This window comes from Lissotriton helveticus, chromosome 4_1, assembly GCF_964261635.1.
Source record: "Lissotriton helveticus chromosome 4_1, aLisHel1.1, whole genome shotgun sequence".
NCBI lineage: Eukaryota > Metazoa > Chordata > Amphibia > Caudata > Salamandridae > Lissotriton > Lissotriton helveticus.
In genome coordinates, this window is record NC_136063.1 from 204,912,801 (window position 1) to 204,940,229 (window position 27,429).

The window sequence follows — 27,429 nt, forward strand, 5'->3', positions numbered from 1 at the left end:
TTGGTTGGGTTTCTTTTCTGTCTACAGCTCCTGGTCAAGAAAGCTCACCCCACAATGTATGGAGGGCCAGCACTGAGGCCTGTTCATTAACATTTTACTTCCAATATGCAAACTTGTTAAATTTAGTGTTTCTGGCCTTTAAGGCATTCCTCCCAGGGGTCAGGTTTACCATGGGTGTGATACACACAACAACATCACAGTCATCTATTATGTGTTAAAACAAGGACTTATGCAAACAGCCTCCCACATAGTAGGGATTATCAGGCTGAGGCCAGACAGCCTAAAGAGTGTGTATTTGCACCCTATAACTGGGAGCTGAACTGGGGAGGCCATGACTCCATCTTCGAGGATCTGCAGCAGTGAGACATAAACAAGTGTGTTGCTCATCTGAACACAAAATGCAACTGCATCTGACAGTCTGGCCACAGAGGTTTGTGTATGCCTTTCCCCCAACAAATCTGATTTCAGGAGTCCTTAAGAACAAAAAGATAGGCATGGTCATTGGCCTTCTTAGTGGCCACAACCTTGCCCCTCAAGTAGAATTCTTGTATTTCCTGCACCTCATTCTGAATGAGTCATCCAGCTTATTCTCGTGCAAGACTTTTTGTCCATGAATGAGGGAGGGTTCTTTACGAACTAGCAGATTGATTGCCTTGTTCTTAATGAACTAGTCTTTGCCCACCTATTCTTCTCTGATCACCTTGAACTCTGCCAAGAAATCCACTGCTGTGTTTCAATGCCCAAAACAGTGGTTGGAATTATTGCCACTGGATTAACTTGTTTGACTGATGACTTGATATCATTCTTCTGAAACGTGGTGGCGTGCAGTATCCAAGTAGGTGCTTGTAAAATATCCATCGTATCGGAGACAAAGAATTAGGCCCAAGGATTGTTTACTACCTCCAGCAATACTATTGGACGTCATCTGACTGATCTCGCGCATTTACTCCCTCCGTTGAGAATATCCACTACCAGATAAGAGCTCAACCTTGTCCTGTGGCGCCTAACACAGAAGCCCTTTGAACAGATGGGTTTTTGTGACATTAGCTGTTCTCATGGAAGCAATGTTCTTAATTGACCATTGCTGTGACTACGAAGCCTACCTTCAACACCCCTTTGTAAGGGCGCCCATGCTTGTGTTGCTCCAAAGTGGGTAATGCCATGGCACAGATGTCGTCATAGAAGCTACGGAGGATCTGTACAGGAGGGTAAGCCCCTGAGTAGTGACTGTAGTATCCAACCTGCCTTACAACCCTTTCACCAGTAACTACATCCAGGGAATCTGCGTACAGGACATGGTGCAATGTCCCTGCACAGTGTTTCACCATGTACCCGATACATGTTTGAGGTATTGAGCAGGCCAGGGAACCTTCCCACATAGGTTGTGAAAATGTTCATGCATACAGATGTACTGGAATGAAATTCATATCAAGAGCTTGCCAGAGGACGTAGGTCTGTAAATGGGGTGAGGCATCAGTTTGAGAGTACGAACAGAGCAAATTGCACACTTTTGTTACAAATGCTGGAAGTGGCTGCTAACGTGTCGATTGCATTACCCTGGAAAGCAATGGAGCCACTAGATGCATGCAGTGGTTTTCTGCATGCAAGTCATGGCAATGGACAAAGTAACACGCAACCTGGGCAGTCTGGAGATGAAGCTCTGGAGTGTGGGGATACCACGCCTGCGTTAAGCTCCTGGAACATTTATGATTCATTTTACTCATTAAGGCTGAGAGTTCAGACACAGAGCTTGGATTATACTCCTCTTTTTAGAACTAACTCAGATTCCAAGGACCCGAGAAAAATAAAGGGTGCAGGACACCCCAGAGTGGATGAAGCCGAAGGAAACGTCCAGTCGGATCTTATGTTGTTCGGTCAGTGGGGGCGGGGAGAGAGGGGGCTAGGGTTTCTTTGCTTCTTCTTATTATTACCTGTTATATTTTTGTTGCTTTCGATTTTTTAGACTTCATCACTGTAGGCGCAATGATTGATCATCAATAAGCCGCTATGATCGATATAACTTTGTACCCCTATCTTTTCCTCCCGCTGTCAGATGTCCTGCCCATGTTGTGCAGAAGAAGTGTTGGGTGTAGCTCGGGCACAGTTGCCTGTATTGCACTGAACAAAGTTTCCCACCTTCGCAGGCGAGCTGCAGAGCTGGGATCACCCCCAGAGCTGATGGGAGCTGTGCATAGCGTCTTCAGCAGAGTTGTGAAACCCGCACACTTGCTGTAATGCTGCAAACATGTGCAAAAAGAACTATTAATAGACAGAATGCAGAACTATGTCATACATTCACCCCAGTACAGAGATCTGGGCCTAAATCCATCGTTTTTTTGCTCACCATGCCATTCCAGTTTGGACCCAGCCATACACAAATCAGTCTTGACCCTGCTCTCAATGGGAACAGTCCAGCCCGAACTGCCAGGCCAGGTCTTCCCTTGATCAGAAACAAGCATCCTAAGACCGGTTTCGGGGTTTCACCCCTCTTCAGCCAGGATAGCTTGATTCTAGTGGTGTGGAGCGCAAGGGACTCATCACGTCTGAGCATACCCGTCCCACTCTGGGTGACGAATGCAAAAAGATCTATTGATGGACATGTTAGCAATGCATTCAATGCACTCCGTTCATTCTTGAGAAATGATAGGAACATTTTGACCGGCCATTTAAGCTACATTATTTAAACTCTGAGGCCCGAATGCAATAAATGAATGAATATAAATGCAGAAGGTTAACTGACTTATGTTTGGAGCACATTTCTTCATAGCTATCCTTGACTAAGTCAGTCGGTAACACATGCAGAAGTCCATCAAGTGGAAAATACAGTGTATGGCTAACACTTTTTATTCTATGGAACTCCCCTGTACCCTCATTAACTATTATATGAGTTTCTTCCCCTGCCCCTCTGCCCCCTTTATAAACATTTACTCCTGAATTTGTTAGCAATTATTAATGCAATTCCAGAGAGGGAACCCTTCACTGGTATGTCAACTCAGAAACTCACCATGACCCGTCTCGAATCCAGCAAATGCTGCAGTACATGCGGAATTAATACATTAATAAATCCTTTTTTTGTTAATTTACGTCTTGGGATTGGGAATTTGTGTTTTTAAGGGGCCTTTTTAGGCACCCAAATTCAACTTACCAATGCAACAAGTTCTGAATCGTACCCCAATCTGGTGCTACTTACTTAAAAATATCTCCTCGTGCTAGTATTACCGCATTCGGAGCCTACTTAAACCTGTATTAAAAACGTATAAGAAGAGACTGGGACATAGTAGCAGCACAACCGGGGTGGGGGGGGGGGGGTGGGGGTGGGGAGGGTGTTTGTATTTCATAAAAATGTCTGACACTACTGTGCTTGCTTCATTGATGTATGCAACAGAACCCAGTGACCGGGGCTTTGCATTTATATTTGTGCAGACTAATAAAAAGTGTTGTGGGGAAAAAAACGTATAAGAAGAGCAGCGGTTAAACATGCTTGAAAACTATAACACTAATGTTCCGTGACTTGGCACCCATGTTTGCACCGCCGCAGTGATAAACTGCTGCGGCCCCAAATGGCTAGACAACGTGACAGCGAGGGGCTTCTTCTTGGGCCGCTGGTCAAAGACACATTAGTCCTCAATTCTTTGCATATAAAGAAATGTTCACTATCTATTCAGGAAAGATGTACAGCATCATTTGCCTCTCAGCAGCACTTTATACATCGGATGTATGTGCTTAGATGTTGGTTTTTTTGATGGTACCAAATGTTTACCACTCTCTTATGGGTGGTGGTATTTTTATGGGGTGCTGGACAACCTCAACTCTGGCGGATTCAATGCTTGTGGGTGTTATACCATGTATCGAGTTATTGCGCCCAGCCATAAATTTGCAGAAAGAGTAATTTCTCAGGGTAGTTCAATTTCTGTTGAATTTTGGAAATGTGACTGTGCTCTTCCGGAGGGACGGCGTCTCCTGCACAACCTAATGTGGTATATTTGAGGCTGGGATGGCTAGAAGAAAGAGGCACCCTCAGGAACTAAGGAGCTACCGAATATATTGTTATTTATATCAGAACCTTGGAATGAAGCCCCTTCCTTCTCTTGGGCTGTCTCACTGTGTAACCCCCGGCGTCCTTGCTTATAACTGATGTCAGTGTGTGCGCACCAGTTATTAAAAGATCATGCTGTTGAAATGAAGTTAATTCTGTTTGCTCTAATTTGCAAGTTTGTCACTGACTAATGATGTGGTAAGAGCCACAAACGGCGCGGAAGCGCGCGAGCAACATTACCGTCTGTGCGCGCATGTTTAGGCGCATTAAAAAGCACTTATGACTCGGAGCAGAGTGGACATTATTGCAAATGGAGGCTCGTTAAGCTCGCGTTGTGATTATTTCTTCCATTTCGGTGTGTAACGTGCGCATCTGCAGTCCGAAATTCACGGAGCCGCGCGGTGGTTTATGGGCAGTCGACACGGTTCAAACTTCGGTGTCTGGGTCTTAGGGCGGTGACGCGCTGGAACCGGCCGTATCGAGGCCCAGGCGGAATCGATGCTTTCGGTCAGTTTGAGTGCAGGGCTTTAAGTGGGATGAAAAAACGGGAGGGTCTCTCAAAGGGGGCGTGGCCAATGTAATTAGGGCGTGGCTTAAAACACGTAAGCTAAAAATCTGTGTTTAGCAAAGAGTGCCGCCAGACTTGTACTGTGCTGCTTCTGTCATTGCATCCAGATCAGGGCTCGAGTCGGGGTACCACGCGGGTGGACGGCGTCCCCCCCCACTTATTTTACTGGGTGGACGCTGTCCCCCCAGCCAAACAGCTGGACTTCACTCTTTGGCCTCTCAGGGGCGAGATCGAAGCTCACAGCGCGCTGCTCACGCGCTGGCTTCTCAGATGCAACCGCAACAAACTGTGGAGCCACAGGCATAGAAAGGAGATGACCAAGAACTGGCGCGCTAAACACAGAAGAACGACTACCATCCATGCTCGAGCCATAAAAGTACAGGAGGAACTACCAAAAAGATGGTGCCATGAACGGAGGTAGAATATATATTGTACTGGCCGGCAAAACTCAATACATTTTGTTAAAAAAAAAAATGAACAGAGGGGTGAGCGAGGGGAGGCAATGAGCCCAATGGTGCAAGCCACCTTTTGTGACGTTACTTCCTTTCGTGACGTCCCTTCCGGTGACAGCGTCCCCCCACTTATTTTTTTAGGACTTGTGCTCTGATCCAGATATATTATGCAAGTAACATCATACCTACAACAAGTCAGGACTATTGGCTTTGTCAATGGTTGTTAGTTGCATGTGACACCATGACAATGTTGCTGCTCCTGAGTTTCAAAAAGAGAAGGGAAATCCAGAGAGAAAATGACTCTCTTTAAAGGATTTTCCTTCCCCTTACAGAGCTCACCTGGCATGACGTCATGCTGTAACTTCTCCACTAGTTAGAAGTGAGCAGTGTGAGCAGCGCACATCGATGTGCCTACAGTCACTGCAGTCCGGAAACAACACGGACTGCCTGTGCCAGGGCACAAAATGGAGCCCGGTAGAGACCCGTTTCGAGGCCCCCTTTAAAAAACTGCCGGTGCCCAGATCCGGTGAGACCCGGCCCACATAAAGCCCTGGGTACTTGTCAGATCAGCACTAGCGCTCCAGGAGTAATTGTAATTGCACTTATAAAGTGCTTCAGAACCAGTGCTTAATTTGTAAAAAAAAAAAAAAAAGAAGTGCCGGGGCTCCGATCAGGCGACAGCTTGCACCAGCCCATTTCTCCTGTTAGCTCCACCTAAAACAGAGCCAACTACCAATCACGAAAGAGCTCGACTTTGGAGCTGTGGAAACAGGTTCGATTCTCGTCGTCGCTCAACATCCTGTGATTCTGGGCAAATCACTTCATCTCTCCGTGCCTACCATACATGAATGTGAATGTGTCTTTAACTGGTGCACATGAAAAGCGCAGGTGTTGAGCACCGGAAACCACCAGCTCAAATTAAGCACTATTCAGACCCCAAGGTTAGTGGTCATTGTTTAATATTGGGATTAGTATTGTGTTCTAAAGAAGACTGGTTCATACTTTGTTTCTCCTATAACAACACTTAATTAGTTTTATTGTAGGCACATAATTTTCCCACCCAACACAAAGCCCAGCAGAGACTCTGCAATACATTGCAGGATAATGACCCTCGTTCAACCTACTTCACCAAAAGCAGTCTCTACTCTGTAATGCTCCCACCATTTCCCCCATATCTTTTGGTGCTTCCTGAGGCAACCACAATCTAGATAAATTGGTTCCTCCAATTTTGCAGAGTGGTCCATGCCTGCCCTCCACTCCTTCATTGTAGTGGATGAAGGTCTGTCTTGACCCATGGTGCTTCACCAGATCTTGATCTCACTGGTTGGGCTCCCAGTAACCCCAAGAGGACGGCAAGGTGTAGAACGCTCAGACTCCAGCCCGCCAGCCTTGCCTTGACCAAGGTGTGGACGGCACAAGCAGCGGGAGCCTGCGGATGTCGATTGCCCTATGACGCAGCCTAGGGCCAACAGCCCCATGCTCTCGCCGTCTGCTCCTAGTAACTCCTATCCTGGACGTTTGGGGCCTCCTTTAAGTGATAGGCACCTTTCTGCTGCTCTCATCAAAACATGGGGCTCCAGACGGTGCCACTCACACCCTTGTGGCCTCTGTTGAGTGTAGGGTGCCCCTGCTTAAGCCCAAGTCTAGGGGGGTTAGCGGCAGTGCTGCGGTCAAGCCAACAGGAGGAAGAACTGCCCCATATATAGTTTTTTGGGCTGGGGTAGTGCACCACCGTTCACCTCCTGGCTGCCAAGACCTGCGGGCCTGCATTGCGGTCTCTGGCTTCAGCCCCAGACGGCCTGTCGGCAGCTCCCTCAAGCCCGCCGGTCGGCACTCCCTTTTACACTTAAGCACCCAAAAACTAAATGACAAACACTTTGAGCCATACTTTGCATGCCCCGTCCCATGCATGAAGCATCCTCCATATGTTCTGCACTCCTGTACTCCCCTTACCACCCTCAGCCACATCCTGCCCAATGCAAAACACATCCTTAAGTTCTGCACCCTCTCTTCCCTCTTTTACCCCTGCTACACTCTAATCACTCCGGTTAGACTTTGCAACATTGACGTGGGTTTCCCCTGTATTTTTTTGCCTTTACCTCCTGTGTTTTTGCTGTGGGTTGGACTCCATTTTGCTAGTCTAGATGCTTTGGGCACTTTCTCTATGCTGTTCAGTGCCAAAGTGCAAGTGCTCCCTTTGTAAATTATTGTTATGGATTGGTGATTCCATGATTGGCATATTTGATTTACTAGTCAGTCCCTAGTACAGTGCACTGTGTGTGCCCAGGGCCTGTAAATCAAATGCTGCTAATGGGCTGCAGCACTGAATGTGCCACCCACAGACGCAGCCTGTAAATGTAACTCAGACCTGCCATTGCAGAAACTATTTGCTGTCTAGTACTGCCATGTCGACCTGGTAATGTACCCACTTGCCAGGCCCTAACCTTCCCTTTTCTTACATGTTAGTCACTCCTAAGGTAGGCCCACGGTACCCCTGTGGGCAGGCTGTAGTGTATGTGAAAGATAGGACATGCCCTGATGTGTGTGGCATGTCCTGATAGTGAAATACTGCCAATTTTGTTGCAAGGCTACCTGTTCCCATAGGATAGAATGCGGAGTTTGCTTATAATACCTTATAAACATAACTATCCCTGGGAACAAGGCAGGCAAATACAGTGGAGTATGCCTGAACTCAGAATATTAAAATGCATCTTTTAGTGAGGGTGATTTTTACATTCTGTGTTTGAAAATACCACTTTTAGAAAGTAGGTATTTAGAAAGTAGGTCATACAGTGTGCCTCTGCTAGGATGTGTATTGAATGTCTGGCTTTGGAGTGACAGGGGCTGGGGAGGTGCAGTGGCTCTAAAGAGTCTGGATGGGTCAGGGCTGGGCAGAATAGACCTGGGCTGCATTTAGAGTAGGGGGAGGAGATTTCCTTTCACCTGAATGGGTCTGGTCTGCCTTCCACAATGCTGTCTCCACCTCCTGCCAGGAAGCTGCACCAGAGATGACAGAACTGGTTTTGACTGAGCTCACTGCTTCTCTGACACCATAAGACAAATGATTTTGCTGTATAAATATTGGGGCCCAGAACTTTACATCACTTCTGGGAATCAAGAGGAACCTTTGCCAAGGAGAAGCTGAGGAGGAATACTGCCCCTGTGCTGTTTGCTGTCTGGGGTTGGCCAGCAGTGGCTACTTCCTGCCAAGGAAAGGAGAAAGTACTTTTCTGTTTGCTGTGTCCCCTGCTTTAGGAAGATCTCCAAGGTCTTGAATCGAGCTTGCCGCCTGTTCTGAAGTCTCAGGGACACAAAGACTTCACCCCAGGCCCCTGAACTCTTCTATTGGGAGTTCTGACTTGCTGAGTGGTGCCTGCCAGTGTTCTGGGCCTCTGGAGGTTGTTTTGGGACTGGAGACTACAAGAACTGTGAAAATTGACGCCTCGCCTGTTTGCAACGCATTGCAGTGGTGCAAGAGAAGATTTCTGCGAAGCGCCTGCTCGCAGCTGAAGTGTCTGCCATGCGACGAATCCTGTGCACAGACGTCCGAGATCACCGCACTGATTCTGAAGCAGACCCGGTTGGAGAAGTACCAATGCATCGCAACGGATCGTCACGCATCGCGTCAAAGCTCCAAGTCTGTCGCATCGTTGGGGGATGCAGTAAGAAACCGACGCATCCCCTTCCCACGCAGTAAGAAACCAACGCATCACCTCCTCTCCAGTAACGAACTGACGCATCACCTCCTCTGTGCAGTAGTAAGGAACCGACGCATCACCTCTCCTGGAGCAAGGAACCGAATCATCACTTTCCTGAGTGTAAGGAACTGACTCATCAAATTCATTGTGACCCATTTTGCTTGCATTTTTCGATGCATGAAATAAAATGGTGATTTATAGAACGCGAAACAATCACCCTAGGGTGTCAAGGCGCTTACTCATTGAATTTGACTGAAGAGTTCACAGGCGCTTTAATGAATAAACAACCAGGTCTTTAGCGCTTCTCTGAAGGCTGACAGATGTGTCTCCTGTTTCAATTTTATAGGTAGAGAATTCCACAATTTAGTTGCGCCTAACACAAAGCTTCTTCCCCCCCAGGAACATTTTTTCAACCTGGGAACAATAAGATCATGTGCAGAGGATGAACAAAGATTGCGTGCTGGGATGTAGGGTATCCAGTTCCGTTTTTAAAAACTTGGTCCTATTCCCTGTGTGGTTTTAAAGACCATACACAAAGCCTTAAACTCAATAGGTTTGCTTATTAGCAACCAATGTAGGTCCTTGAGTATCTTTAACACAGATTTGTGTCTTGGGATATTCAGCAAGAGCCTAGCCGCTGCATTCTGCACAACCTGCAGTTACGCTAGACATTATTTCCGCAGGTTGATAAAGAACCCATTGCAGTAGTCGGCCCTGGGAAGGACAAGTGCTGAGACCACTAATTCACAAAGCTCAACCGGAATGAAAGGGAGGATTTTTCATAGAAGTTTTAGCATATAGAAAGAGAAGGAGGTAACCTGGTTTACATGATTTTCGAATGAAAGTTTGGATTCAAAGATGACTCCCAGGTTCTTAACCTTGGTCACCGGCATCAGTAATGGCTCAAATTCCAGGGGCCAAATATCCGGTGACCAGAAGTTAGTATGTGCACCGAAGAGTAGGACCTCTGTCTTGCTAGAGTTAAGTTTCAAACAATTAGAGGTCATCCATTCTCCAACCTGATGAAGGCAAGCGTGGAATAGTTTCAAAGTGTCAGTGGGGAATCCTGATATAGAGATGATAATCTGCGTATCGTCTGCATAAAAAACAGCCGAAAAGCCCAAGGACCTGATCAACTTTGCCAATGGAACAACATAAATGTTAAAAAGGGTCGGGCTCAGGGAAGAGCCCTGTGGCACCCCACATGGCAATGTAAAATTGGGCGACCTAAGGTTATCTAACGCCACAAATTGTTCCCTGTCTGACACTAAAGAGTTAAGTAGGGTAAGTGCCTTCCCTTTGATGCTAATACTCCTTAGAACTTCCAAGAGCTTCTGATGGTTCACCGTGTCAAACGCGGCCGACGGGTCAAGCAGCACAAGTGCTACACTGCCTCCTGCATCAACTGTTTGCCTAATCATTTCCAATGCTCTGATCAATGCTAATTCGGTGCTGTGGTGCTTTGAAACCCGAACTGAGTGTCATCTAAAAAATCATTCCTTTCAATGTATTCAGACAGGATACTATTCATTGAGTTCTCATCCATTTTCGCTGGTAACGGCAGTCTAGAGATTGGACAGTAATTATTGGGATCAGTATAGTCCAGATTTGGTTTCTTTAAAAGGGGGAGCACAGAGGCCAACTTCCAGCTGGTGGGTAAAGTGCCAGCGGAAAATATTTGATTAAGAATAGGCAACAGGTGAGACGTAAAAGTCTCAGAATAAAGATGAAGCATTTTTGGAGGATATAAATCCAAAGAAGAGCCTGATTTAATAGATCTTAGCAGGTCAATTGTTGCTTCCATTGTGAGCGTCGGAAAAGTAGATAATTCAGGAGAATCCCTAAGTTCAGAGTCAATCCTGGAAGTGGTTCGGGCAAACCGAGGTTTAACTAATATGTCGGGAATAACAGCTATTTCTTGATCTATAGTTTTGGAGCAACAGCTGTAGACCGCCTTCACTTTATCTTGAAAGAACGTAGCCACCTTGTCGCAATATGCCTGAGTTTTTGGCGATTCAGCGGCCTCAGCGCCTTTGGCTAATCGATTGACTGTGAAAAACAGTTCTTTTGATGAGTTTTTTGCTGTCAATATGGCCGTTGTGAAATAGTTTTTTCTTTAAAAATGAGTTTTTTATACTCCAGTAAAGCAGATTTATAATTAGCTTTAATTTCTGGGTCGAGTGATGATCTCCACCTCCTTTCCAGACGGCGACATATTTGCTTTTGTGTCCCAAGGTACTTTGTGTAAAAAGTGTTCCATCACACAATTTCTTGGAACTGAACTGTTGGAAGTCATATTTTTAGTACTATATTGTGGATTTTTGTCATTTGGTCTTGTTTTTTTTAGATAAAGATTACTTATTTTTCTAAACTGGTGTGGTGTCCATTTGTAGTGTTTTCACTGTATTACTGTGTGTGTTCACAAATGCTTTACACACTGCCTCTGAGATAAGCCTGTTCGTGCCAATCTACCAAGGGGGTGAGCAGGGGTTATTTTAGAAGTGTATCCCCCTTACCCTGACTAGAAGGAAGTGTCCCTATTTGGACAAAGGTACCTACCTCTGCCAGCTAGAGACCCCCATTTCTAACAACGCCTATAAAACGAGGGGTTGGGATGTTGCCCCAAGCTATAGCCAGTGGTTAGACAAATTGCAAGCCATCCTCTCATCTTGGTTTGTGTTGGATGTACTAAGTGGTAAGGGTATGCTCAGACATGGGTACTCACTATGGCACTGGAACTGTCACCTGGTTGCTAGGGGCAGTGTCGACATCTTTAAGTTAGCATGAGCCTGGTAGCATGATGCTGCTTTTGCGCATAATACTAAATGTCTTTATTTTTGCAAAACTCTGTTGATGCCTTTCACATGAGAACTCTCTGCTGTGCTCGTTCTCTGCCTGTTCCTGGAGTTTAATCTGAACATTGTGAGCAAGGTCGATAAGAACTGCCTCTTGTTATTCTGTTCTGGTCAGGCCCTAGCACTTAGACAAGATATACCAATGCAGCTGTTTTTGCTGGAGACTCGTACCTTGATATTATGGGATGCATGTTTAGGTAACACACACTTGGAAAGGGACCTTTACAGTGAGAAGAGCAACACGCACCTGTGATGTAGAAATATGATCTATTGCCTGGGGTATGGGGTCTGCTGACAAAGCCCAGAGTTCTTCTATTATATAATAATACTTCTGTTTACCAAGGGGAGGGAGCATAGGCACTATAGTCCTTTCGCCATAGTCTTAGTTTAATGACGTCTCCCTTTATGATATATGGCATTACTGCAATGCTAACAATATTGGTGTTATGCATCTTTATGCTTGTTGTGGCACGTATACTGCATTTTAGAGCACGTTAGTTAAAATAAATATTTTAAACTATCTTCGTTTCTCTGTCAGATCTTATTGTGGACAAGTACGAGATTGTGAGCGAAAAGGTGTGTCTTGTTACAGCGATTCCTGAGTGACCTGGGAGAGTAGTGTTCTGAGATGTCTAATCATTGGTTTCTCCGTTTGTGAGTAGGAGAGCGAGTGAGACACAATAGTAGGCAGTCCTGGGCTCGTGGGCACTAAGGTGGTAGGAAGGCTAAGCCCCTATACACAGAGGTCTCCTAATCCTGCGCATAGTTCTGTGTATGTGCAGAATCCCTGCAACAGAACCATGCTATACTTGACTGATTTGCCCTGATCAGGGTGAAACTGGTCTTGGGTTGCTTGTGTTCTGGTTCAAGGACTTGTCCTTGCAGTTGAAGCTGGACTGTTCCTATTGGAGCAGGATCAAGACTGATTTGCATCAAACTGAAATGACATAGAGAGCAAATGAACAATAGGTTGGAATGCTAAACAGAGCGATTGTCATTAGTTAGACAAATTGTAAGCATTTCCCATCAGCTTTTGTGTGTTTGACACTCTAGGCAGATCCTTGTCAATCACTGCACATCCTCTATGTCCTCACTTTTAGCCATGCGCTGCACATCCTGCCCAACGCAGACTACAACCATACACATAGTCATACTCTGCTCCTTCTCACCCCCTCATCACCCTCGCTACTGTCAAATCGCTAGACAAGCACCGCACACACTCTGAGACATACTTTCCACATGCCATAGTCAAACATAGTAATGCTCTGCACCCCCTAACTCCTACTACTGTCTAAGCACACCTATTCAAACTCTCCTCACACCCTCTGCCGTGATGTGCACACGCCCTCTGCCAAGCCCTGCACACACCCTCTGCCAAGCCCTGCACACACCCTCTGCCAAGCCCTGCACACACCCTCTGCCAAGCCCTGCACACACCCTCTGCCAAGCCCTGCACACACCCTCTGCCAAGCCCTGCACAACCCCTCTGCCAAGCCCTGCACAACCCCTCTGCCAAGCCCTGCACACACCCTCTGCCAAGCCCTGCACACACCCTCTGCCAAGCCCTGCACACACCCTCTGCCAAGCCCTGCACACACCCTCTGCCAAGCCCTGCACACACCCTCTGCTAAGCCCTGCACAGCCCCTCTGCCAAGCCCTGCACACTCCCTCTGCCAAGCCCTGCACACCCCCCTCTGCCAAGTCCTGCACACCCCCCTCTGCCAAGCCCTGCACACACCCCCTCTGCCAAGCCCTGCACACTCACCCTCTACCACGCCTGCACACACACCCTATCCCAAGCCCTGCACACACCCTCTACCTACACCCTCTGCCTACACCCTCTGCCACCATGCTTTGCACAAACACTCTGCCGCCATGCTTTGCACAAACCCTCTGCCATGCTTTGCACCCACCCTCTGCAGCCAAGCCCTGTACACAACCCCTCTGCCAAGCCATGCACACACCCCCTCTGCCAAGCCCTGCACACACCCCCTCTGCCAAGCCCTGCACACACCCCCTCTACCAAGCCCTGCGCACACACCCTCTGGCAAGCCATGCACACACACCCTCTGCCAAGCCCTGCACACACCCTCTGCCTACACCCTCTGCCACCATGCTTTGCCTACACCCTCTGCCACCATGCTTTGCACAAACCCTCTGCCACCATACTTTGCACAAACCCTCTGCAATGCTTTCCACCCTCCCTCTGCCAAGCTCTGCACCCTCCCTCTGCCAAGCCCTGCACCCTCCCTCTGCCAAGCCCTGCATAGAGACAGCCTAGGGCTCCAGGGTCCTCGGGAGCGGCGAGAGAGGCTGCTCCATCCAATCCTGGTGCTGCTCTCATGCAGCATGAGAGCAGCGCCATGATTGGTTCATGCAGTTTCCTGAGCCTGCCTGTCTGCCTGGAGAAGACCCGAGCGAGGAGGAGGACGTCGTGCCAGGAAGGTAAGTGGAATTATTTTTTCCTCACTTATTTTTTACTTTTATTTTTGTGCTCACGCACCCTCCTTATATGCCAGCCGCCACTTAAGAGCTCTGCCGGGAGAACATAAGTTAAAAAAAAAAAGGCCATCCTTTTCCACTGTTATTCACTATAGGTTAAGATTTGCTTGGCTGCTTAAAACCGTACACCCCCCTTTGTGTATGTGCACCAAAACGCACACAGAGCACTGCAAGGACTGCTGAACAACACAGACCTGTAGATCTCTAACCAGAGTCTGCTCTTGCACTCTCCACATTTCTTCTTAACATCAACAAATGTGAAATGTAATGAGGCGACACCAGTGCCTGCGGGGGCGCAGTGGAGCCCACAACTTGTAATTATGGATCAGTGGGTCCAAGACTACTCTTAATTCCCACCCTGCAGGAGCTTAAACCATTATTGAGAAAAAGTAGCAGAGCAGTTGTTTGTGGCAGATGTAACAGTGTATCAAACGGGGGGAAATAATAGATATGCGCTACGTTTTTATATCCTAAAGAGAACGAGATATAGATTCGAATTTAACCCTGCCTGAATATTTGTTTCTTATCTATGAGCTATTTTAGTCAGCGTTATGACAACACATCTGTCAAAATGATCTGTTGCTAGAAATATACACAGAATGATCTCTGTGTACACCACTTTTAATTATTGTGTCTGTTCGACAAGTCTCTTTATACCATTGGCTAGAAAATGTGTCAATCACATCATAGCTTATCCCACTGCAGTATTTACTTTCACCTAATAATATTGGTTATTTGGAAGCATTCTTCCTCCTCCACTCTAGCGCTTGCATTCAACTGCATAAGGTACTGCTTTACAACTATAGCCTTTACTGTCCTCTCCTGCAGGCTCCCTCTTGTGTGTCTCATTCTAATGTGCTAACTCAATGTTCGGTAAGAGATTAATCGCAGACCTGCTGGGTTTCCCAGTGCTTGTTCAATCTGAAGGTAGTTGAAATCCCTTTTTGAAAGAGCAACATCTGCACGGATTGTACGTAAATAGAAATGAAATAGTTGAACACACACTAGGTTTGTGTCCTTTATTATAGAGGACAAGGGGAAATTTGTTGGTCTTGATTCCCATTGACATGGTCTTAAGGTAATTTATTGACCTCATGCTAAAGGACTTCCACCAAAAGGTAAAGGCAGCCCTTAAATATAGTATGTGAATATGAAGCTCTCTGAACTGAAATAATTTATTGCAGTTAAAGCCATCTGTGGAAGAGAAGCATCTAATATCCAGAGTCACATCAGTCTTAAATGAAATAGTGAAAAAGAAATATGAGTATAATAAAATAGTTAGTGACAGGGCAGGGATTTGAACAAACAAAAAAGCATTAAGCTTTGTGAATCCAACAATGCGAGGAAGAGTCATACTTAAAATTCAAACATCAGAAGATCACGATTAAAAATCTATTTGACCAAAAAGGTTTAGCCCATTCTGTCCCCAATAAAATTCAGATGTTTTTGAAGATTCCTATAGTACACTATATAGTAAGAACCAGGATCTGGACAACACAAAAATAGAGGACTATCTCAATAAATGTACTCTGCCCTCCCTCTCAGAGCAAGAAAGAAAAAACTGAAATTAACAGCCCAATTTCCACTATAGAATTAAAAGACATGATTAATGCCCTTAAAGTAGGGAAGGCCCCGGGCCCTGATGGGTTTAACGCTAAATTCTACAAGTACTTATCCTCGACACTGATTCTCCCACTTCTAGATGTGTTCAACTAATTCAGTGACTCTGGTCAGATCACTGGGACGCCAGCAGAAGCTATTATAGCAGTAATTCCCAAAGAGGGAAAAGACCCATCCCCCCCTTAAAACTATAGACCGATATCTCTAATTAATTTAGACTGCAAAATTTACGCAATGATCCTCGCTAAGCGCCTCCAAAAATTTTTTACTCAAACTCATCCACCCTTCACAAGTTGGCTTTTTAAAAAAACAGACTTTCTAGTGATAATACTCGTATTCTAGCGCATGTCCTTGAGAAAGCCTAACTTACTGACTCACCAACAGTTGCTATCACTTTGGATGCCATAAAGGCTTTTGACAATGTTGATTGGACCTACATGAAAGCAACACTAGATAAATTCAACCTGGGTGAGTACTTTACATGGATGATTATGTCTCTTTACTCAAACCCCTCGGCCAGAGTCTGAGCGGGAGGTTGCCTCTCATCTTCCTTGAAGTTAGAACAGGGAACTAGACAAGGCTGCCCTCTCTCTCCGTCTCTATTCCTTCTTACAATTGATCCCTTCCTCTATCAGCTCAGGAACAATAATCAGATCACAGGGATACGCTTCAACAACTGCACGGTCAAGATAACTGCTTACGTAGACGACATATTAGTTGTTTCAGAATGCGGAGGCTGCTATCCCTGCTCTTATGTCTTCAATAGATGAATTTGCTGCAGTATCAGGCTAAGAATTAAATAAGGAAAAGAAGTAAAAAGCCTGAACAACCGAGGAGGGAAAGAAATTATTGGCAACTCGGGTCTCCTGTGGCAACCTAACTGCTTCAAATATCCTGGCTTAGACTTTACGAGAGATCTGATCACCACCCTCCATGAAAATGCTTTCTTCAAGAAAATCTCTTCATTACTAGATGGTTGGTCACCTACATTTTTATCTTGGTGGGGAAGAGCCAAGACATTAAAAATGATAATTACTCCTCTTGTTAACTATCTGGCCAGCATGCTACCAATGACACTCTCAAATGATTTCCTGAATAGGATCTATAAGCTTTTTAACACGTTCCTCTGGCAACGTAAGAGACCCAGAATATCTATGAAAAAACTTAAATTGCCCAAAGATAAAGGTGCTCTGGGCCTTCCAAAACTTTAGGAACTATCAAACTGCATTTCTTTGTAAACAGGGATCTAACTGGCTACTCCCCCTTTCTATGTCCACACCTGCCTGGTGTGGACATAGAAAGATCAATCATCAACGATATGCCTTTGTCTGCTCTCCTAACCATGGATATATCTTCCATCCCCCATTCTAAATATATTTAGCTTGACACTAAAAGAGCCCTTCTACGTTTAGAACACTTATCCGTACTAAAAACTAACAAATCCAACTAGACCTCTCTCGCACAACCCGAACCTGAAGGTCGATGGAGAGACGCTCTATTGGGAACACTGGTCCAAAAGCGTCATAAATCTATTCAAAAATCTTTTTAAGGGACCCTCCCCAACCTTTCGCCGAGTTTCAGTCTCAACACGGTTTACATCCAATAGATTTTGATAAATTTCTAAAACTAAAATCACTCCTCACGTTGCGCTCTATTAAGCCTTCCGATCCGTTGATTCTCTCAAAGATGCATCAGCTTCTAAAGTCAGGTCATACCGCATCTATAGTTTATAAACTCCTATCCCCTAAGCCTCGCAAATCCCACAGGAAATATGATGCAAAATGGGAAGCCATGACTAACTCTAGCAACATATCATTCGACTGGGAGAAAATCCATATAACCCCCTTTTCTAATAAAATGTCCCCAATATTATCGCAAACAAAGCTTATGCTTATAGGACATATTGGACCCCAGAGAAGATCTTTAAACTTAAACTCAGCGAAAGGCCCACTTGCTGGAATTGTAAGTCTCAAGTTGGTTATCTTGGCCACATGCTCTTCCAATGCCCTATCTTAAAACCATATTGGGATAAGATCTACGAATGTATAAATAATACTTTCAACATTGCCCCCCCAAGGGAATTTTCCTACATTCTTATAGGTGCCCTTGACCCTAAGATTAAAGATGTGAATGATCGGTACTTATTAGATCTCATGCTTACTGTAGCCTGTAAAATTGTTTTGAGTAAGTGAAAAAATTCCAAAGAAGTCTCCTTTAGGATGTGGCAAGAATGGTTATCCTTCCTAAGAGGAGCTGCTAACGTTACACGCCATGCCTTTCCTTGGCGCAAGTCACACAGGAAGCTTTGGATTCCCTAGATGCCTTCTCTTTCTCATATGACCCACCGTGAAAACTGTCTAACACTTCACACAAGATAATGCATACCGAACGCAATTTCAAATGTGCGGCACCTGTAATGTATTTTATTATGTATTCTATTGTTACTATGGGGTAATTGTGCTTACACGATAACCCTGTAATGTATTGTATTTTACACTATTATTCGGCTGTAACTGTCATTGTTTGACCACCGGTATGTCATTACAGCATCACGGCAACTCCCTTGGTAAGGCACTTGAGCAACCTGATATTTGTTGGGTCTATTTTTATTTTCTTTGTATTTCTTATTGTTCTATCATTATCATTGTGTTTTCTTATTGTCTATCATTATCACTGTATTTATTTACTTATCTGTTCATTTTTGGAAAATTCAATAAAAATGACTTGAAATAAAAAAAAAAAGCCGTCTGTGGACGATGAAAGCTGATGTTTAGAGGAGCAGCAGCCTAAAAACTGATCTAAAGCTGCAGACGGACGGGTCTACGGGTGGTCAACGATACCGCCTTGAAACTTCTGTTGAGAGCTTTAGCTTACCTTTCAATTTTCCATCCTCGAATCCCAAAGTTCTATTTCAGAATTGATTCAGTGAAATTCTTTGTGTTTCCAATTCAGCATCAGATTTTGACATGGATTTCTTTTTTTGGCAGGGTCACACAAAGGATGGGCTGCAGTGCAGATGCGCCTGCTTCACGAGTTGGTGTATGCCTCCAGAAGGATGGGAAACCCTGCTCTCTCCGTGCGGCATCTGTCCTTTCTCTTGCAGACCATGTTGGATTTCCTCTCTGATCAAGGTCTGTTGCAAATTACAGTGAAGGTTTTTTGTGTGTTTTTTTTTTATCTCAATGTACATGCATGTTAGATCGCTTTGTTACTGGTTTGAATATTAAGTAAAAGATAAAGTAAATGTTATGTAAGCCGTTTATATTGTATGCTTTGTATCGTAAGTATGAACTTGTATCGCTGATGGAGTCTGGGTATCTTCCAACCTCGGTTTTGAGAATTCCAGGTCAGACCAGAGTCTGTTTTGTCTTGTGCCGCTGTATAATTAGTGGCGAGATGGTGGGTTTATTACTATTTTCAGTAAGCATGTCTTAATCATTTGTAAATCATTGAATTCTGGTGTGTGTTGTGTGTGGTGTTGCCAAATCTCTCTCTGAGTGCAATTTTAAGTGTTTAGGACTGAGTGTTAGTTGGTGACTACCAAAAGTAGTATTTCTATTGATTTGGTCATTGACCTGCTTTATTTTTCAATTTAATATTATTTTAAATGGTCCTAAAATAAAAAGATAAGTTATCACCGCCCATCCTATTAACATGTGTCTTTTCATATTAAACACAGGCTTATGACTGTATATGGGTATCTGTCAATCAGGACTGGGTTTTGTAAGATTGAGCTGCTCCCAGGACACCTAGATTTAGAGGGGCACACATGCAGCTGACTTCACGAGCCACATTATATAATGCTTTAATTCCCCTTTGTCCCCACTTGCCCTTCTTTCTCCCTCTCGCCCCCTCCCATTGACTCTCAGCTCCAGTTTAGCAACTCAATGGGTGATTCAGTTAAGGAGATCAGTTTCAGATGTTTGTTTATAGGCCGGTCTTTGCTCTGAGATACTCTGCAGGGTATGACTGGTGAGCACACATAGCCCCTACTAGGGTTTCCAATGGGAGGTGCAGATGGGTAAGATGTCAAGAGGAGGGTCATAATGGGTGCCAAATTTAATTTCCTCAGTGTTGCTGTATGGGGATTGGCCGGCCCTGCTGTCAATACCTTAACTGTGATGCATTGCATTGATGATTTCTGTCAAGCCGGGTTCTGAGAAGCACGCAGGCACACGGACCACTGAGTTGTCTGTAAGAGAGAAGGCTTAGGGCCCCTGCTTAACCAGTGTTCACCAAGTCAGCAACAGAAAATGGACCCCCCCATGCCTCTCACTCTCCTAGTAGACATTTACAGTACAATCTACAGCTGAAAATAGCTAATTGAAATCATATTAAAAATACATTATAAAATGTAACTCCGTACGGTGCACAGAGCAAGCAATTATATGTTAAGAAAGGTAATCCTAGGTAGAAAATGATAACAGCTAAGCACATTGTAATACACTTTACGGCAGTGAAGCACTGACCCCTGGCTATAAGCTTTGTGTAATATTCTTTAATGTTCATGAATCTCTAATGTACACAGAACTCTGGCATCACCTAGAATGTAAGAAACACAAAACCAACACAATTTAGTACAGAGACAGAAGCATGAGGTTCCATAATGTTCATGAAGTGTGAAATAGACACTGTAGCTAAATGGAAGAACTCAAATGTTTGACCAAGATGGATCATTTTTATATTTTCAGTATTGATTACAGTTTGCCACCCAAGAGGGTTGCAAAGATTAAAAGAGCAATGAGCAAACAAAATGGCGACTAAAGTGTCAGTGGTACTTGCGAGAGAAGAAGAAAGTGTCTCAAGGTTTGTGTATATAGAGTTGACAGATGCCAGAGAGCAGACAACAGCTGCTGGATGTAAAGAGGGACATGACCTTATAAGTGGAAAAGCACACGGGCTCTCAAATCCCAGAGAGTTTCTATATCTGACTACCTGTCAGGCCAACTAGGTCACACACTGCTGCCCCTAGCAGAACAAGGGAACATTAAACATGAAAACAACAACCGTTTGTCCAGGGAAAAAGCGAATACTTGGAAATTCAAGTATTCCATGCCTTAGATGATCTTAAAGAAGGTAACTTAGGGCCAGCGGTTTGTTCTCTTAAGTTCAGCGTCCAGTTCTGACGCTTTTGAAACTGCCGGTGATGGCTCGCATTTCTTTATCCAAGATTATTATTCTGCCTCGACTTTTATACTAATTTGCCAACCTCCTTATCACAATAACGCGCTCATGGTTCAACCACTTAGATACTTTAATCTCAGAGTTGATATGGGATGGAGAGTGCAACAGAGTCTCCCTGACAATTCTCCGGAGAGATCCGGGACAGAGCGGACCTGGAGCCACCGATTTTGAATTATACTATTTGGCTGCCCAACTTCAATGGTTGGCCCAGTGGTTGGATGGCGAGGGCCTTGAGACGTTGGGTTCAGTTGGATTGGTTGGCAACCAGTGGCTTCTGTTCGCAAAACTCCTTGATCCGAAAGTGGTAATTCCACAACAGGGAACATTAGTAGCACTGCTGTGCTGGCGGACATGTCTGAGAGAATGACTGGGACCACTTTATATGCCCCAGACTTGACCCCCTTTTCCCTTTACGAGACAACAGCTATCCGACTGGATGATGGTGTGCTTGATTACGTTGTGTGATTGCTACCATGTGGGAAAACTCATCCCACTAGATGACTTAATGTCACAATGTGCGCTGCCTCCGAGACAATTCCTGATCTACCATGCTTTAATAAGGACGTTTGAGACCTGTGGTCCGAGGGCAGGCAGGAGACTGAGACCCATGCTGTTCTTCAGGTGATGATGATCTTAGGCTCTGCACGCCAGCTGGGGCAGTGGTTTTATAGGGCACAGCTGGAGATGATTACGAAACCGTTGGTAAAGATCCGGGAAAAGTGGGGAGCGTTACTGAGTAGAGACTTGTCGGTCTCAGGCTGGGGTAAGATTATGGACAGCCCTAAGCTTATTTCTAGGAATACTAGATTTAAATATGTCCAATTTACTCATGTACACATGACCTATCTGACCCCCCCCAATAGATTACAGGGCATGTATGGGGGAGAGCTGAGGCGGTGCATGGAGCTTGAGGCGGATTTTAGACCATGGCGTGGAGCTGTCAGGGTTGCAGGAATTTTGGGATACAGTTGTTGCCACACTTAATTGAGTACAAGACCGCACAGTACCCTGTACAATGGAGGTTTGCCTCATAGAGATGGCAATGCTGTGGCAGGCCAGGATGGCCCCAGCGATTGAGACATGGGAGAGGGATGTTGACATATGGACTAGAGCAGAAGAGGAACTCTGATTAGAGACAATGCACAAGGGTTACGACGTCGCCCATTGGCAGGCCCTTGGGCAGAAGTACCTGGAGCATGGGATAGCAGAAGAGATGGTACTGAGGGACAGCCTGGGGATGGCCCCTCATGAGATGGGGGCACTGTGGACCCCCCAGGTGGTCTGGATGATCAGGAGAAGGCTTTTTGATTGAGATATACAGAAATTGAGTCCCAAGAGGTGCTGTACAGGGGGCTAATAAAAAATATACGACGCAGCAAGGGGGCGGTTGCCATGGAACACCCTGAATATTTGCTTGCTTGATTAGATAGTCGAGTTACCTCCGAAACATCCTCCCCTCCCCCTCTCTTATCCCCAACATACCGACACATGCACCTCGGGACCCTGGGAGCCATAGGAACTAAAATGGGCCCCAAAAGGTCTCCCTGGTGTTCAGACCCTCATAGCTGTTTTGTTATCTCTTTAGTTGCTTTTCTTTAAAATTGAACGATTTTACTTATTTGCACTCTGGCATGAATGGGCCCAGATCTATAACTCCCATCAGATATTACATGTGGACATAGGAATAGACAAGAACACTGATTCCTTCCCATGGTATTCATCATTATGTAACACAAGTGGCCCCTCTGAACCTGAGTGTTATGAATAAAATGTGAATAATAAGTTATGATCCTTGTTTAATCGGACGTTAGGATGTCATCATGTGTTGCATGTTAACAGCTGAACTGGCATGGCAACAGGGTGTAGTCTGAAATATCCAAATGAGTGTCTCATGTACTGAATTTTGCTCCTGTATGCATTTTTGTATTACTATGGTTAAATGCCCCCAAACATATATTTAAAAAACAAAATCTCAGCTGCTTGTTTGGCTGCCTGCTGTGCAGTGGGATGATTGGGGATCCAGTGATGCTCTTATTACTGGACGCCGAAAAGGCATTTGACTCCATGAAATGGCCATACTTAAGGGCGGTCCTGAGGAAAATGGGATTCATGTCTTTCATGTGGTCGGTCAAATTGCTATATCGAAATCCTGTGGCCGGGTAAAAGTGAATGATATGCTGTTCGAGGAAATACCGATAGGATGGGTTGTCAGGCAGGGTTGTTTGCTGCCTCATGTTGCTGTTTGCCATTGCTCTTGAGCGGCTTGCGTGCTGGATGCAGAGATACCCAAAACCGGGACCTGGACTGGGTAGACCCAATATCTCTACATGCAGACAACATACTCCCATACCGGGCGGACCCCATCCAACAAAGAGATTTTTTTAAAAGTATTTTGCTCACTTCTAGCTGTTGGTTTAGTGGCACTTAGGCATTTTGGGTAAATGGCATATGGATAAGTCCCTTGCCTGTTCCTTTAATGCCTGCTTTGACAAACTTCAGAGGGAGGCCTGGAAAGGGTGATCTGACCGGTGATCTGCCGCGGACCTGATACCCAGGTGGGGGTGGAGAAAGGACCATGCAGTAATTAACTTGCATCATTTACCTATTGAGCCATTTTATTTGGGACTGGAGGGTCACACGGTGGAACTGCGGCAGGTGCTTTACAAGTGCAGTCTATTTCTGAGCCAGGTTAATTTAATCCTTATGTACACATTATAAAATTGAAATACCTTTCCTGCGCCAGTAGCAGGTGTCACTGCTATGACTTGACCTTGATGCCTCCTCCGGCTGTGATGTAATTGAGCTTTATATAACAATAAACAGTGTCTCAACAGGTAATGTTTGTAAGGCCGTTCAATACAATATGCACATAAAGTTGCAAAAAAAGAAAAGAGAGACTCCAAGGTAGGTAAGAGATGCAAGGAGTGTTAGACCTGGCACCATTCGCGTGGGTCTCCCTCTCATTTTTGCTGTTGCCTCATGTGTTTTTGCTGGTGTTAGATGCTTTGGGCACTGTGCCACTGCTATTTAATGCCACAGTGCAAGTGCTCCCTACTGTAAATTGATGTACTAATCAGTGGTTCCATGTTTGGCTATTTGGTTTACTTATCAGACCCTAGTCTAGTGCACTGAGTGTGCCTAGGGCGTGTAAATCCAAATGCTGCTGGTGGGCCTGCAGCACTGGTTGCCACCCACAGAAGCAGCCTTGTAAAATGTGTCTACGGTCTGCCATTGCAGAGCCTACGTGCAGTCTGGTACTGTCATGCTGACTGGGCAAGTGCACCCATTTCCCAGTCCCTAAACCTTCCCTTTTCTTCATATCAGTCACCCCTATGGTAGGCCCAAGGGCAGGGTGCATTGTAAGTATTAGGTAGGACAAGCCCTGATGTGTGTGGCATGTCCTAATAGTGAATTACAGCCATTTTCGTTTTTCACTATTGCAAGGCTACCTGTTCTCCATAGGCCAGAATGGGCTGTTAGAACTGTTACATTTTAAAATCCTAACAGGCTCAGAGAACATGGTAGAAATTCGAGTTTAGTATGCCTGAACTCAGAATAATAAAATACATCTTTTAGTAAAGTTTATTTTAATATTCTGTGTTTGCAAATACCACTTTTAGAAAGTAGGTATTCAAACCTGCCTCTGCTAGTTTGTGTATTCCTATGTCTGGTTTCTGTGAGTGACGGGGCTGGGGAATTCCAAGAGACAGGCTGAGTCACCCAGTGGTGAATAGAGAGATCTGCATCTTGATGGGAGGGAGGAGTACACCTGAACTCTGAATAGGGCTGTGCCTGCCTTCCACAATGCTGGCTCCACCCCCTGGGGAGCGGCTGATGTCTTTCCCCTGCACACTGAAAGAAGAGAAGGAGTCCTGTCAACAGAGTGCTCCAGGACTGTACTTGCCTTCCACAATGCTGGATCCACCTCCTGTGGGGCGTCTGATGTGCATGCCCTGCACTGTGAAAGGAAAGGAGAAGTCTCGTAAACAGACTGCCAACTGGTTTGGACTGGGCAAAGGTCCCTCTCCCCTCAGAGAACAAAGGATTTCTGGGTATAAATATTGGGACCCTGATCCTATGAAATTAGATCACTTATAGACTACAAAAAGAAACCTTTACTGAGGAGAGGAACCTGAAGAAACGGAGGAGAGACTATTCCCAAGCTGAAGTGCTGCTTGGGGGGTTGGCCTGCAGTGGTTGCCTTACTGCCAAAGGAAGGAGAAAGGAACTTTGAGTACTTTGCTTTCAACTTGTGAAGGATGTCCAAGGACTTGTAAAATAGCTTGCCTCCTGCTGAAGTCTCAGGGACAACAGACTTCACCCCCCAGCTCCCAAGAGCTCTTGTGGAAGTGCCTGCTGCTGTTTTGGGCCTTCTGAGGAACTGCGTGTCGCAAGGAGCTGGAAGCGTCACTCAACAAGAAGAAGCGTGTCGCCGTCGCTGTGCCTGTCGTCGCAACTCCGGAGAAAGGAGGGTGTCGTCGCTGGAACTGTCGCACTGCACCGCATCGGAGAGAAGCGTGCCGCAACTAAGAGGAAGCGTGTTGCCGTCGCTGCTGCTGCCGTCGCAACTCCGAAGAAGGAGGGTGTCGCCGCTGGAGCTGTCGCACTGCACCACATCAGGAGAATAATCTCGCAACGAGTTTGGAGCGTGTCGCCGTCGCTGTGCCTGCTGTCGCAAGCCGGAAGGTGTCGCCGCTGGAACTGTCAAATTGCACCACATCGACCAAGAGCACCTCGCATCCCCGAGAAGCGCGCCGCCGTCTGAGCTGCTGCCGTCGCATCTTGGATGTCGCCGCTGTAGTTGTCGCATCGAGCGGAAACTTCACGCATCGTAGAGAAGAGCGTCGCCGCTGGAGCTGTTGCTGTCGCATCGTAAGGGTGTCGCCGCTACAGTCCACGCATCGAACCGAGAGTTTCTCGCATCCCCGAAAAGCGCGCCGCATCTGGAAGTTCTTCACGTCTTTATTTCTTTGCACCTGACTTTGCCGCATTCCCCATCGCTGCGACATTGCTTGGCATGGAAGCTCAACGCAACTTAAGGTACAGTGACGCAGAGTGTCGCATCTAAGAACTGAGCTGAACTAAGCTTAAATCTACCATCTTAAAGTAATCATAGTGTGTTTTTTTGTCGTTTAATGGTCTTGTGGTAACTCTATATAAAGTCTACTTATTTGTTTATATAAAACCTGTGTGGTGTCCATTTGTAGTGTTGTCACTGGGTTACTGTATGTGGTCACAACTACTTAATTTACAACGCCTCTGAAATAAGCCTTGACTGCTCGCGCCACGCAACCTAGAGGGAGAGCAGGGGTTAATTTAGGAGTGTAATCCCCCTTACCCTGACTAGAGGAGAGGGTCCCTTCTTGTCACAAGTACCTACCTGTGCCAACTAGAGACCCCCAAATCTAACAAGGAGCAATCTGTATTAAAGACAAATTGTAAGCAAGAGAACAGTATCAACACTGTTTACAATAAATGTGGGTGTAACCCGAAAAGACTTGTGCACAAGTGCTCGTGGAACAAATGGTGAGTGGCGCATGTGACAAGTGACACAGCGAGGAACAGCGCAGAGTGAAAACAATTAATAATATATACAAGATACTTTCTGTTTCACGATTGATTTTAGTAAAAGTTGTTTTACAAGGGATACACAATTTCGTGAACAGTAGATTTAAGCCAAGGATTGCGCTGGAAGGACAACAGCGTTTCGACCTTTAAAGTGTTCTGGTCATCTTCGGGACCAGGTTGCTGTTATTTTTCATGCTGAGCTTGAAGTGGATCCAGGAAAGCCAATGAAAGATTCCCGAGAAGGAAGCATAGTGGATAGTCCAGGAGTACCACCGTTCGAAGTACTGCCGCGAGCTGATCTATCAGAACGATGATGGATTCAACCCAGATCTGTGACTTGGGGCGAGTGTCTGAAAAGTTTCCGCGCGCCGTCCATCATCTCCTTGTATTATATTATGATTTCTAGACATACCTCAAAAGCACAGAGCACTTTAGATATTATTATCTGAATTAATTTTTACATAGGTTTTCTCAGCAGTGAATTCCCCCTACATAATAGGGTTTTGCTGTTTGCATTTTTAAATAGTATGAACTTATAAGAGAGAATTGGTTGCTAGCTAATTGTCTGGGCCAAAGCCCAGCAAATGATCAAATAGTATACTTGTGTGTTTTTCAATGTTTTTCCGGTGAGCATAGCGGACACTTTTGAGGTTTTTGCAGACTGGTTTTATACTTGTTTAGTAAATCTATCTAGTATTTTCTCTCTTTTATTTTTCATTTAAATCAACATGCCTAGGATGTTGTATGGATTTAGCAAATCATATTTCTGCATTTTGTACTTTTATGAACTGTCTATTTTGTGGTTTTTCACATAATTTTCTGTGTACTTTTATGGTTATATTAACCCAAATAAAGTTTGATGTTGAAGACAACGCGGAACAACCGCGGTGTCTTTGTGTCAAAACAAATTAAAATGACGCATTTTATGCAGCACTGACGTCTGGTC

General features: G+C 45.3%; 1 protein-coding gene across 1 annotated transcript in view; it reads left to right on the forward strand.

Moving 5' to 3' along the window:
• The window catches only part of TRAPPC9 (trafficking protein particle complex subunit 9), a 2,424,721-nt gene that overhangs the window by 266,579 nt on the left and 2,130,713 nt on the right, over positions 1–27,429 (forward strand). The window contains exon 9 of the mRNA XM_078686702.1: positions 18,719–18,862. Within this exon, the coding sequence (XP_078542828.1) occupies positions 18,719–18,862 (144 nt within the window). The remainder of the gene's footprint in view (positions 1–18,718; positions 18,863–27,429) is intronic.